Here is a 14,680-nt window from a genome sequence, read left to right on the forward strand (position 1 = left end):
CTAAGTCACTATTTCTGCTTCTTAATTGTTTATCATTTGTAATAGGAAATGAACACTGTGTCTATAAATACAGCTGTTGACATGAAAATAATTACTTGTATAAAGAAAGAAACTGTGGATGTGACTCTTACGTGATGTTAAAACAAATACATATGTCTGTCAGAGAAATCACTGCTGCCAAGTTGAGATTCCTCTCTAACTGAGATATCCACAAACCACTTGAACAAAAAGTGTTGTCTTCTCAGATTTCACTGGAAAGAGAAGACTAGAGGCAGTACTACAAATTGACTACAGCATGCCCCACCTTTTGCTATCAGCATTCTTCTCCTGGATCCTGCCTTCTGCTTTGCTCCCCCATGGAAAATGTCCTTCATTCAAAACTACATGGCTCTGTTCTCACGACTTTTGTCCAGCAGCACCTTAGTGCAAAGGAATGCCTGACGTGGTTTTTTGAAGAGTGTGTGCAAAGGCTTTCTGCGAGTCTCTGATGAGTTTTGTGGACTCCTCAAAAACTGCTTACAGGTGCATACTTCATCCAAAGGTCTGGGAGAAATGTTTGGTATTCTAGCATTTTTTCCACAGTTTTCTCTTTGAATCCCACATAGGACATTTAATTAACTTCTTCAGCAAACTTCATTTTTAGGCTAGTTAATCAGGGTGCAGGTCTCAAGGAAGTCCAATTAAAATACAGGACCAGTTGATCCCCTGTTGATTTCCTGTCTTCATTACTGTATAATGGACAGGAAAAGATTAATGTACTTTTAGAGAAGCTGTTTCATGTGCTTGTTCTGAAGGTATAGGCACTGTATTCTGAACACTTCTACCTTTCTGCTTTTCTGCTATTACCACGCAATCTTAGGTATGTTTCAAAAGACCTTAAGATCTGTGCTGAGATGAATGAAGTGAAATTTCAGGCTGCAGACAATTAATATCTACTACAAAAAATTAGTGCAAGTAGTGAGGTCTTATTGGTGAAATCCAGCTGAGTATCTGGGCTTGATTGCAACCATGTATACAGCACTGCTTCCCTGGGACATGTTAGGGGGGGAAATGGGGAAATGCAAGAGCTCACACGTGAAGAATAAGCTTTTGTTTTCATTGGCTGGAATAATGATAGGAGTTCAGTGTAAACATGGTGAAAAGGAAGACATGCATGCTTGATACTGAAGGAAAAGCACAGTTTTAACTAATATATTAGAGAAATTGTTCCAGAACACTACATCCTTCCAAAAATAATAACCCTGTCATGTCGGCAAAGTTGGTGTCAGCATGGGTTACCTGCTGCGTACAGAAAGTGCTGGTCATGTAAGTTAGATCTGCCTCAGGGCTAGTCTGACTTGCGCACCCGACCTTTCAAGAATGTTTTTTGTTCATTAATCAATGTTCTTTGCTCCAGCTTGCCAGCTCCCTTTCCTTCACTGTCCTCCTTTCTAGTTTGTCAACCTACCTCCCTCAATAACCTCTGCCTGCATACTAGACAGTGGCTCCTAATAGCTCCAGTTGAATTTTATTTGGTTTTCAGTAAGGCCAGATGGTCATATGAGTTTTTATTTTTTCTTTTTTCCCCAAGTTAAATTATGCTGTACGAAACATATACGAACACTTTAGATAGGGATGAAGTGTTACTGCTGTTTCGAATGGCTCCACCATTTCAGGAATAGCACCAAACAGCATGATCTGAAGGGGACTTGTTTTAGACCCAGCATTTCAAAGGCATTTTCACTTTTTTAATTTATGCAAAGGGTCTGTAGAGTTTCAGTGAGTTAATGCTGTCTGGTTTAGATGAAGCAGGAGAGGCTCTGGGGAGACCTGATAGCAGCCTTTCAGTATCTAAAGGTAGGCTATAAGAAAGAAGTGGACAGACTCTTTAGCAGGTTGTGTTGTGATAGGACAAAGGAAATGTTTTTAAAGTAAAAGAGGGGAGATTTAGATTGAATATAAGGAAAATGTTTTTTGCAGTGAAGGTAGTGAGGCACTGGCACAGGTTGCCCAGAGAGGTGGTGGATGCTGTGTCCATGGAGACATCCAAGGTCAGGCTGAATGGGGCTCTGAGAAACCTGATGTGCTGTAGGTTTGTCCCTGTTCATTGCAGAGGATTTGGACTAGATGACATTTAAGGGTAAGTTTCTCCTACTGTGAGAAGTGAATTTTAAGGCAGGTGTCTATCTTAAATATTTGCATATTTTTAAACTTAAGATTATAAACAGCACAGGAAACCTTTCCCAGGAAAATATTGCAAGTTAGAAAATGAGTTTTTGTGCAGGAGGGGAAGTTCAGGTAGGAAATTTTCACCTGCTATGACAAACATTTTAAGTCAATGAGACTGCATGCAAGTGGCATTTAGAAAACGTTTTTTAAGCTACTCAATCACCTGGGATGTCAGTTTAGCACTGATGAAGGGAATCACAGAATCGCAAACTGGTTGAGGTGGTAAGAGACCTCTGGAGGGTATCTGGTTTATTCCCAGCTCAAGCAGGGCCACATAGAAGCATGTGTGTGTAGCAGCAAGGCCAGCTGAATTGGTGTTAGGCTCCCCAGCCTGCCTTTTGGCTCCAGCTCCATTGCATCTGTGTGGCACAGTCCATTCTTTTGTGCCAGCCTTCCAGATTTGGTTTGTCAACAAAAAAAATGTGAGCTCCGGGAGTATGTCAGTACTGGAGCAAGATGTTTTCCCCCATGTACCTGGAACTGAAGATGGCACTAAATCAGTTCATATGCATATTGAGCCAGTGTTTGTGACAGAACAATTCAGAGATCTGTAGATTTTTAAGGAGTATATCAGCCGGTTAATATTTATGTACCAGTGTGGCAAGGTACTAGCAATATTATAACAGTAGCTGGGTACCATTTTGTTTTACTTGAGGGAAATTCAGTATGAATAAAACAGCAACTTTTCAGACATGACATTTAATCCACACATGTAAATCACACCAGGAGATCTATTATTCATTATTAAAAGGGCACCATATTTTTATTACGCTGAAAATGAAACACAAATGCTGTGAAAAATTTAGTGCCTTTTCCTGAAGTTTCAAGACACTTATCATGCAGTCATCTAGCAGGGCTGACACTCATTTTAAAATATAGCTACAAAATTAATAAATTTGAACTCTTTGGCTTGGAAAAAGAGGATGTTCCATTTCACTAAATGAGGTGAATTTATTTTTTATTTGAGACTTCTTAGATACTTAAGATGGCAAAGTACTTTAGTAATGTTCAGATTAATATATATAACAAGTAAAGTTCATATCTTTGTTGTTATAAGTCATTTCCAGCATTTTCTACCCTGAAGTGCATTTGAAAACTACATATATCAGAAACTGATTAACATGACCTAAGGTATTCATACTTAAAATATGATGAAACAAACAGTTTCAAGGACCTTATTTTCTGTGTCAGCAGCTGTCTAAGAACTGTGATGCTTTTAGTAATTACAAAACAAGGAATTATCATTAGGAAAAGTAGAGCACAAACTTTTTTTTTTTTCCTTCCTTATTTTGTTCCTGAGCTAAACACTGGCACAGATGAAGAACATTTAGCTCTAGGATACTTTATAGGACATAACATAAGAGTCTGATTCAGTATGAGAAAAGATAGGAAGTAATAATGCACGGTTATGCCAGAGGACTTTTGAAATGAGAGCCACTTAAATTTTCACTGGATGCAATTATTTGCAGTTGGAATGATAAGGTGCTACATGAATCTTTTGGTAAATGCAAGAACTAAGCTTACACAGACTTGTATTCACAGACTGCAGTTCTGATGTTTTTTCATATAACAGGAAAACATACAGTTATTACTGTTTCTATTTTGTTTATCCAAGTTTGTTTGGGATTTTGATCCTTGGGTGCTATTTGCTAAATGTCTTTTTGTAAAAGCTCCTGAAGCGGTGTGCTTTTGGAGCAGTTCTGCCCAGGTTGTGTCGTCCCTCTGAGGACAGACCTCTATGGTGCTCAGGCTGGTGCTCATCCTGCAGGGTTCTCCACTCTAAAAAATGCCTGTGAGCCTTTCTCTCAGCAGAAAGTGCCATGGGGCCCTTCTTTGCCCAGTGCTGTGTAGAGCACTAACTCTCTTCCAGACATGGGCTGCAGCTGGCTGATTTCCCAGCAAAGCGCTGGGGCCTTTTGCTGCCCATAGATGGACTTTTCCAACATGGAAAGCTCAATTTCCAGCACTATGTGAAGACTTGAAGGGATTCATTAAGTCTGGTGTGCTGGCATTATAAAGCCATTGCATAATAGAATCTATTGCATCTACTGTATTTAGTGTTATGCAATTGATTTACATATGGAAAAGGTTACTGCTTATACCAGTTTTTGTTTTCAGTAATTAATTGGACTTATGTTGTATGCTGTTGTCTAGTCACTGTGCTCCTGTGGGGTTCCTGGATTGTACTGTATGTGCTCTTACAGCTTAGGCCAAAGCATACTACCCAAACACTTCAGAAATGTGCCCTACATTAAAATGCATCATATCTAGTTTAGGATTAGATACAAGGTCAGTGTTGGAAATAGCTAGCAGGCACATGTTAAAAATCAAGAGTGTCTTGGGACAGGCTTTTACTTAGCACTGCTCTGTGGCCTCTTTCTTAACTTATGAGAAATTGTAAGAGAGCTTGATGTGAGCCATTGGGTGCAATATTTGAGTGCAATAAATTACCTGAGATGGATCAGCTGAAACACAGAATGCAGCATCCTCTGCCTGTATCCTTACATCTGAGTATACTGCGGACAGCAGGGAACCAAGAGAAAAATAATATCTGCCACAACAAAAAAGTGCTGTGAATGGAAAAATGGAGCAATTCCATGACTCACCAAAACTGATAGGCTGGAAGGGTGAAGAAAGCTTAAAGTTTGTGTTGGTTTATAATTGTAGGTTTGGGGAGCCAGAAATACCCTCAGAGGACACTTGTTGCTTAAAATATCTGGTTTTGAAGCATTTCATCTTTCAAATAGTTATCTACAATACCCTATGAGGAAAGATGGAAGGATTTTGGCATTTTCACCTTGAAAACGAGAAGGCTCAAGGTGGACTTCATCACGCTGTTGCAATACTTACAGGGTGGCTGTAAAGAGGACTGAGGACTGAGAAGAAAAGAGGCAATGGGTACAAGTTGCACCTGAAAGAGGTTTCATTTTTATGTAAGACATAATCCATCCCTGTAACAACATGGAGTTTTCCTTGCCATGGAAGGTTTTCAAGATGCAATTGGACAGGGTACTGGACAATATCATGTAGGCTTCTTCTTCCCACAAAATATTAGACCTGATAATCTTTGAGTCCCTTCTGCTCTGGGCTGTTCTCTGATCTGCAAACTGAAGATAAACAGGTTAATTGGAAAGCTATTCTATTTAAATGTAGAGAGTGTTTTGTCATTAAAAGAAAAAAAAAAATATGTAGAGAGAGGGAGGACTTGTTTACAAGAGGAATTTTGAGGAGCTACTATTCCTGTGTTTGTGCTGACAGAGATGAGCCCTGGAGAAGGGAGTAGCTCCTGAGCAGCTGCTGGGCCATCCAGGAGCATGAGCTCTGCTCTGACACAGCTTTTCTGGTTGGGGAATGCCATTTGGTCCCAGCAGGTGTTTCACAAGGAGAATCCCCAACAGCACCACAGCAACACCATGCAATGCTACAGGCTGACAGCAGAGTGACTGGAAAGCAGTTTGGAGGAAAAAGACCTGTGGATGTTGGTCATGGGCCAGCAGCGTGTTGAGGTGGCCAAGAAGGCCAATGGCATCCTGGCTTGTATCAGAAATAGTGTAGCCAGCAGGAGCAGGGAGGTGATCTTCCCACTGCACTTGTTTAGTCTGGAGAAGAGGAGGGTCAGGGGAGACCTTATTACTCTACACCTACATCTACTCTCTACTCTCTAAAAGGAGATTGTGGTGAGGGAGGAGTTAACCTCTAAATCTTTTCCAACCTTAATGATTCTATGATTCTGTGATCAGGAAAGAGATCAGAAAGAGAAGAACAGTGGAATAAAAAGGTGGGGAAAGCTGGCCATTACTGTGCTGGGGACGTGGGAAGTTTCAGGCAAAGCGAGCGTGGTGAGTGCACTGACACTGTGTGCTGAATGGACCACATCCTTGTTGGACTCCTTGGCTCCCAGTGGGTTCAGAACGAAGTACATGTTCTCTTGAATGACAGAAGATCTAAACTGCTGTTTCATGAGAAGGCCTACCGTATCATGGGAAATTGTTGCTCTGACTATGCTGGAATGAATCTCAAGAATAAGTGAGTGATGCTGGAGTAGCAAAAGAAACATGAGTTCCTGTGTTTGGCTTACGAAGGCGGTTTCTCCTTTTACGTGGTGAGGTCAGGATTCACCCAAGACAGCAGTATATCACCCAAAGCTCTCAGGGAGGCTAGTGCTGGCTGTACCATACGTTACTACTCCCTGCTGGTCAAAGAACAGAGAAGAATTAGCAGCAGATGTGCCAGGACAATTAACAACAGATGCAGAGGCTAAAGCTCACAGAGTGCAAACATTATTTCCTGGTATTTGGTAAGATAAAAGGCCATATTCTGGTCCTCTAGAGTAAGGGAATAGAGCTCCATGTGATGGTACCAGTGCTAACTGTGTCCTGACTTACCTCCTGGAAGAAATGATGGGGAATTGTCACTGTCAGATGGCACGGAAGGGGCAGAAGCTGTTCCCATACAGGCAGTGTGGCTCCGGGGGGGCATAGGGGTGCCTTGGCCAGAGAATGCACTTCTCCAGAGTGTCAGGCAGTGCTGAAACTGCAGGCACTGTGACACAGCCACTTCTGAGCCACACAGCCAGTGGATTTGGGGTGGTGGGTCACAGAGAATGTTGGGCTCCAACAATGGAGATCTACGTGTAGCAGGAAGAGGAGTTATTTGATTGAGCTATGTCAGACTTTGAACGTCTTTTTGAGAAAATATATTTTAAAAAATGCATGTATATGTACAGGGAAATGAATGATGGTGCATCTGCATCGTGCTTCTTTGATTTGCGTGCTGTTCTGTATTCAGATACCTGTAATCAGGCAGGCAGCAATGGCACGTTAGGTGAGTTCCCAGCTACTATAGGACACTGCAATGATAAATGGGACTTTTGGAAAACCCTAATAACCTGATATTTTATTTTTACCTCGGTCCATGTTTCTATTCCTTCCCCTCTGGCCTTTTATAAATTACAAAGTTACATAAACACTTCCCAGGAATGTCCTCCCCTTTTCCTGTGAGCTAGCCTTGCGTGTAAATAATGCCTGATATTCAGGTTGTAAAAACTCCCTTTATTGTGACATTAACAGCCTCATCACCAGCACTTTTCAATTTATGTAGTGAAATTTTTGTTTGTTTGTTTATTAATAGAATGGTTTGATGGGAACTGTCTCCTATTTAAAAGGTTTTCTACCCATGTTTTATGCCAGTAAAGTTCATTTGTCACAGTTTTCATGATCAGAAATGATGAGCCATTAATTTACATGCTGTTTTGCAAGATTTTTTATACAGTAAGTAAACATTCAATTGTTCCTACGTCTCCTAATTTAGCTTAATCCATTTGAGTACTGGATGTTTAGTGGCCAAATTTTTGTCTAGAGTGAATTAGGTAATGGCATTTTTGTTCTTTTTCTTCTAAATTGAAAGCATTTGAAGGTGCAGGGAGGCTGGCGGAGGTTTCTTTCTTCTCTGACAAGGTTAAAGCCCAAGAGAAAGTCAGACAAAAGCCCCAGATCCTTACCCTGGATCTGTTTATTGAAATATTCAAATAGAATTCATTCTCTCTCTAGAGTAAATGATTTCTTTCTTGAAATTATGGTGGCATATGGGGAAGTAAGATGTATTACAATAAAACCGATATAAAACAGTTGATTCAGAAATAGTGGCAAGAGATAATTTTAGTTCACTATGATTTAATTCAATTAAATGCAACAGTGTTAACTGCAGACTATGAAGAATTACTTGTGTGTGTGCAGGCACACACAAGCATTATTTATTCTCTGCTGCATCGCACTCTGCAGAAGAAATTATGCTATGGAATGTGGGCATAGGATGCTTTCATGCCACTGTAAAAGTCTACATGTCTCATAGATCAGAGTGGAAATTTTACCTGAGCCACGTGATACTGTGAGCAAACATACCAGAGATCAGATCCATGAAAACCCAGGAAACTGGATTTAAATATTATGCTCTTTTTTAATATCAAAAGTGGTGGTACAAGCCTGTAACTGAGGAAATGGAGCCTCAAAAGAGAGTGCTACCAGCAGCAAAAATATAGCTGCCCACATTCTTATTCAGGAGCAAAGTAGTTCATTAAGACATGGATTATGCAATCATAGAATGGCTTGGGTCGAAAGCAACTTTAAGGATCATCCAGTTCCAACCCCCTGCTCTGGGCAGAGTTGCTGCCCACAAGATTAGGCTGCCCAGGGCCCCATCCAATCTGGCCTTGAAAACCTCCAGGGATGGGGCATCCACAGCTTCTCTAGGCAGCCTATACCAGTACTTCACTGCCCTCTGAGTAAAATATTTCTTACTAATATCTAATCTAAATTTCCTCTCTTTCAATTTAAAACCATTCCCCCTTTGTTCGGTTGCTATCAGACCACATAAAAAGTTTTTTTTCCTCTTGTTTATAAGCTCCCCTTAAATACTGGAAGGCTGCAGTGAGGTTTCCCTGGAGCCTCTCATTCTCCAGACTGAACAAGCCCAGCTCCTTCAACCTTTCTTCATAGAGATGCTCCAGCCCATTGATCATCACTGTGGTTATTCTCTGCACCTGCTCCAACAGCTTGATATGTTTCTTGTTCTGAGGGCCCCAGACTTGGACACAATACTGCATATAGGACCTTACAAAGGAGGGAGACAATCACCTCCCTTTCTCTGCTGCCCCCCCTCTTTTGATGCAGCCTAGAATTCTGTTGGCTCTCTGGGCTGCAAGCACACACTGCTGGCTCATGTCCAGCTTTTCATCCACCAGAATCCTCAAGTCCTTTTCTGCAGAGTGGTTCTCAATGTGTTCTTCTTCCAGTTTGTACACATATGTAGGATAGCTGCAACCCAAATTCAACACTTTGCACTTGGCCTTGTTAAACTTCATTAGGTTCATGCAGGCCCCATTATCAAGTCTGTCCAGGTACCTTTGGATGGCATCCCTCCCTTCTGTTTTATCAACTGTACCACTCAGCTTGGTGTTATCTGTAAACTCGCTGAGTGTGCACTCAATCAATCCAGGTCATGGATAAAAATATTGAAGGGCAGTGGTCCCAGGACAGACCGGTGGAGGGCATCACTCATCACTGGCCTCCACCTGGGCATACAGCTCTTGACCACAATCAGTTCTTTATCCACTGAGTAGCCCACTCTTCAAATCTCTCTCTCTCCAATTTAGAGATAAAGATGTGGTGCAGGTCCATGTCAAAGGCCTTGCACAAGTTCAAGTAGACAACATCAGTTGCCCTTCTTTTATCTACTGATGCTATCACTCTATATAGAAGGCCACCAGATTGGTCAGGTTCAGTCTGCCCTTGTCTGTCGTGGAGCACCTTCTCTTGCCTTACATCTCTTCCAGGAGGGTCTCTTTCATCATATTCCCAGTCATAGACATGAGGGTCACTGGCATGTGGATTCCCAGGTCTTCATTTCTCCCTTTTTAAAAAATGTGAGCGATATTTCCCTTTTTCCACTCACTGGTGACTTCACTTTACAGCCATGACTTTTTGAATATGATTCAGAAGAGTGACTTGACAGCTACATCAGCCTGTTCTTTCAGGACCTGGAGAGGCATACCATCTAGTTCCATGGACTAGAACACATTCAGTTTCATCATGTGGGAGGGTTTCTTATAGAGAGGAATTTTGCTGCCCCAACCCCCACTTAGTGGTTCAGAAATGCCCATCCCCTGCATTACTCTGAGCCAGGCAGGGGTGTCTGCAGATGCATCTTTCCCTGTAGCTCCAAAAAGCATGCCTACTTCTCTCTTCCCAGGACTTTGGGTTTGGTAGGAGAGAGAAAAGTTTGCTGATTATCCTTCTCTTACCATCTGTATTGTTCCCTGCTCTACACCTGCTAACGAGGACCCCATCCTCAGCAGCTGTGGGTATTCACAGACCATGGATGTTAATGGGAGCTATGCATGCAAATGTATGCATGCCTTTCAGTCATGCTGGCCATGCCTTAATCCTGGATGTACTGCCTGAGAGGAGTCTGATGATGGGCAGCTAACAGAACCCTGAGATCTGCAGGACTGCGGGCTGTGATGGAGATACGTGTTCAGAAAGGCAAAGGGACTGAAATTTGCAAGGGGATGTTGAGGGGACCCAAATCCTTGTCAAAACTCCCATTTCAGCCTGGCTGTCATTTCCTAACCAGCAATTCCCCTGTATAAATCATTCTCCAGGTGGCCATCAGGATGGAAATGAAAGCCCCCAGGTGCCATGTGAGTGCCAAGGATTTGTGTGGAGTAACTGCCAAGGATTTGACCAGGAATTTTGTATAGATTCAACAAAAAGAAATGCTTATTTGCTAGATATGCTTTATTAGATTGTGCATGCTGAAAATTGTGACACGGTCTTGTCTTGGACAAACACTTGGTGGTCAAGCACAAGGACTCCCAGAATGAATCTTACAGTCCTACAGTTTTGTAGCATGCAGGTGTGTGATCAGACTCCTACTTTTGTTATTCTATGGCTGGATGATGGAATGGCATAAACATCCATTTCCTGTAACTCTGAGCAAAAGGATGCTTTCCGTTGCAAGGAGTAGGTTGCAGTCTAAGTTTAGGATGAGGCAGCTTAAAGAAAATTAAAAATAAGTGAGCAGGAAAAAATAGTTAAATTTTTAATGGTCAGTTTGATTACTCTTACACCAGCATCTCGACCACTGTGTGTGCAAGCAGGCTGGCAGAATAAAGAATACTGTTGAGTTAACCTTAAAAAAAAAAAGAAAAAGAAAAAGAAAAAATGAATAAGTCTAAAAACTGAGGGAGAAACTGAAAGGGATGCTATGATATGGTAGCATTTGCAGCTGCCTATGCTTTGGGATTGTTCAATAACACAGGTAATTGTCTTTGATCATAGCCTTGTAACCACCACCTTTAATTTGTAGCACAGAGGTTACTATCTAGCACCCAGCTAGCCAAATGAAATGTATGGCTTGATTAAGGATCTCTTTTGTCAGTAATTTGTGCCTAATGTTTTTAGCTTTCCCACGGGCTGTTATAGAAAATGGTAAATCTGGTTTAAATGAAACCTGATACTGTTAATGGTTTAATAGCAGCTGCCACAGGGTTATGGCATTTTTCAACAGATGCTTCTGTTTCGTTTTAAGCCTACACTAAGTCTTAGAATATATTTACATAATTAATATAAAATACACCTACATAATAATGACAATATTTATAGTTTTAAAAGATTTCCTTAAACGACTTCCTCTCTCTTGCCTTTATCTATTATCAATATTTAACTTGAAACAGGAAGGCATTTTGTAAATAATAATTTATATTCAACTCTTTGAAAATACACATGGAACACAGCACATCTATGAACACATAGCATCTTCTAACATAGTAGTATTGACATAGGTAGATCCCTTAATTGCTTCAGAAAAAGACAGAAGAAAACCTTGGTTGCACCTGATTTACCTGAGTTTTAATTTTTATCTTGCTAGAAAAATAAAAGTTTGGATTTAAAGATATCAGTCAAAGAGCATTATGAGAAGTATGCTTACATACAGAAATGCTTGAATGAGTGAAGATGGGGGCATTTTAAAATTTTCTTTTTTTTAAAGCTGTATGATGGAAATATAATCTAATTGAGGAAATCCCTGCTAGTTTTAAGAAGACTTTGACATTTTAGGTTTTAGAAGTGAGTGGTGAGTTTGGGTGGATGAATTTGTATTTGAAGGTCTTGCTCTCAGTTTCAGAAAGTGCTGAGCATGCATCCTTCAAGGCACCTACAAGTTTAGGTACCCAAATCAGCTTTGAATAGTGTGGTCTACCCCAAGTACGTGATGATTTGAAGGGAGGAGAGAGAAGGAGCAAAGATTCCCCTTTCCCTGCTGTCACTGTAAGGCAAGGAAAGGTTGAGTGGGAGTCACTGTAAGGAAAACATATCGAGGCAGAAACAGCTAAGAATTTTAAGGACCAAAATAGAAACAATAAAAGGTGGAAAAAGTTTGAATAGAACAACAAAGCCTCTCTTTGAGAAACATCTGAGATAGTTTAAGAGATTAGGCACAGCTCTAGTTATCAAAAATGCAGAAGAATGTGCAGGAGCAGTGGAGAAGAGGTTTTGCAAGTAAGCAGGCAAGCAGTAAGGATTGGATCAGCCCCTTTGTTAATTAAAGAACACAGGTAAAAATGTGGCATAAGATCAGATTCCTTTGTTTTTGCCTGGCTTTCTCCTCAACTTTTTTCTTCATGACCATGAATTTATTCACATAGCAAACCTTACAGAAGGATTTACATAACATCTTTACTTCAGGGCGTTTCTTCACTCCTGATTTTCAAGTCTTTGTCATGGGAATGAAATTGCTGCAGGGCCCCAAGGCATTGGTAACACTCTTCCAAGCTTCAAGCTGCAGAGAAAAGCTCTGGCTATCTTAGGAAAAGTGTAAACAGTATTTGCCTGTCTTTGTTATGTTGGGAGTTTTCCACCTCAAATCCCTTTTTGACCCCACCTTAACGTTTACATACTTTGTGAGAAGGGCTTCCCTGCTTTAATTTGAAGGAGATGGCTATCGTGTACCCGATACCTTTCCCAGAATTGGGTGGAGAAGAATTTATGACCCAGTGGGGAGTTCTCATTGGGTATCAGAGATAAGACTCAGTAGGTGAACTCTCCAAGATTGCAGCAAGAACCCCAGTGTTGAATCTGAATAAGATTGCACGGGAACATCTCATATGCCAGTGTTGGTTTATTACTTTGTTTTATAATTTTCTGGTGGCAGTGCTTTTCTAATACTGGTAAATAAAGACAGGAAATGAAAATCACAAAGTCAGAATAAATAAAATGCATAGCTTTTTCTGTTGTGATGGTAAATTGTTCAAATACATGCTTTGGTGGAAACAGAAGAGTTGTTTATTGTGTTAGTTTTTAAAATAATGAGGGCTGCCCTAAAAGTAATGCCTCCTATTTATTTCTGTAGAAACTACAGCAGATACAAAGAGCACAGTAACGCTGTTTGATAGAGCTAATTGTCAGCTGCAAAATAGTTTTTGTCAACGTACTTGCCATCATTAGCTATGCATTTTTGCCGGTGATGAATAAGAGCCTGCATGCTGTACTTGTAAACATCTGCTCCAGCGGAGGTGATGCATTTTTATTCTCACCACTGCTGAAACGCAACACCCACAGCCTTGCTGTGCTCATTTCCACTGATTGGTCTCCATAAATGTTAAGCAGGCATCAACAAATGTCAGTGGGTGCCATTTTTTTTCTGCGCAGGGGGATCAGTGACACACCTTTGTTTTATTCACTCTTCCATTTTAGACTGAGTTCTGTCAGACTACCCCTCCGCTGCCATCTGTCACATGGCAACAAAATGTAATTTTATTAGACAAAATGTAATATTAGTAGAAATATTCAAACTCTTCTGCCATCTCACCAACATCTGCCTCTCATGTCACAGGCCAACAAAATAAAACAGGAGGCATTACTTTCAGATCAGCCCTTGTAGTTCTAACATATGATGTTTGTAGAGTGTTACGTGATAAAAGAAAGCTGGATCTCTTGTGATGTTTTTAAAACAAGTCTCATTTTCCTCCTTTGCTAGGTTCTACCACCTAGAAAGGCTGTGAAGCCAGGCATGGTGGTACTCTTTGAACTCTTCCTTCTTCGTGGCACATGTACATGGATTGACCGAGAAGTGGGATGGGGAGTTTTTCCCTTATGTGACAACAATTTTAATACTTTGGAGGGAAAGTTTAAATGTCCTTTCCTCAGAGGCCATTACAATTCTAAAGTTGACCGATTCAAAAAAATAGAAAATTTAATTTCTCAAGATTTGGACCATTGGTTGTGCAATCTCTACTTTCAGGTTTGTATATAAAAATTTGCCCTGTTGGTTTAATAACTTCCACTGAACAGAATTCATGGTTTGTTTGTTTTTTTTTTTTCCATCATGCTTAAGGCTGTCTAAAAAACAGTTTACCAAAACACCATCCAGACATATAAAGAAAAGGAGCGTGGCATACATCTCCAACTCTCACCTGAAATTAGTGATTTTTGTAACATCAGGTTTTAGTATTATTTGAAATGTGGTTGAGTAATTGGATCAAAGTGGGATCAAAAGTTGAAGTTCGGAGTCTGAGCCCATCACCAAGAGATATGAATTGCCACCACAGTTTTAGTGAATCTCAGAGGGGTTTTTGCATTTAGATACGATACAAAATAAAAGTGTTCTTTATGATTTCATTGCTTTTGTATGCCAGGGATCCCTAAACAGCAAACAAGGCTCTGATATAATAGAAACTGTACTTTTAAATAGGTTTTAGACATAACTCAGATGTGATGCTTTTTTTTATGTCTTTGGTTAAAATGGGCCTGAATTAAGTGTTCCTTTTCACTGGACGCTTAATTTCTCATCTTGCAAATTAGGAGTGCTATTTGTAATTGAAATGCATTCCCACATCTAGAATTGTAACATATACCTCTTTTGTAGTTGTGCCTGGATGAGGAAAAAATTTGCCAAGAGGGACGGATTTTGAACGCAT

General features: G+C 40.5%; 1 protein-coding gene across 2 annotated transcripts in view; it reads left to right on the forward strand.

The window, feature by feature from the left end:
• Positions 1–14,680, forward strand: part of LOC116226445 (uncharacterized) — a 175,366-nt gene that overhangs the window by 60,420 nt on the left and 100,266 nt on the right. For both annotated transcript variants that reach the window (XM_090136955.1, XM_031589346.2), the window contains one exon: positions 13,741–14,004. In XM_090136955.1, coding sequence (XP_089993081.1) covers positions 13,741–14,004 — 264 coding nt within the window. The remainder of the gene's footprint in view (positions 1–13,740; positions 14,005–14,680) is intronic.

This window comes from Phasianus colchicus, chromosome 3 (genome assembly GCF_987193195.1).
Source record: "Phasianus colchicus chromosome 3, bPhaCol1.hap1.1, whole genome shotgun sequence".
Classification (NCBI taxonomy): domain Eukaryota; kingdom Metazoa; phylum Chordata; class Aves; order Galliformes; family Phasianidae; genus Phasianus; species Phasianus colchicus.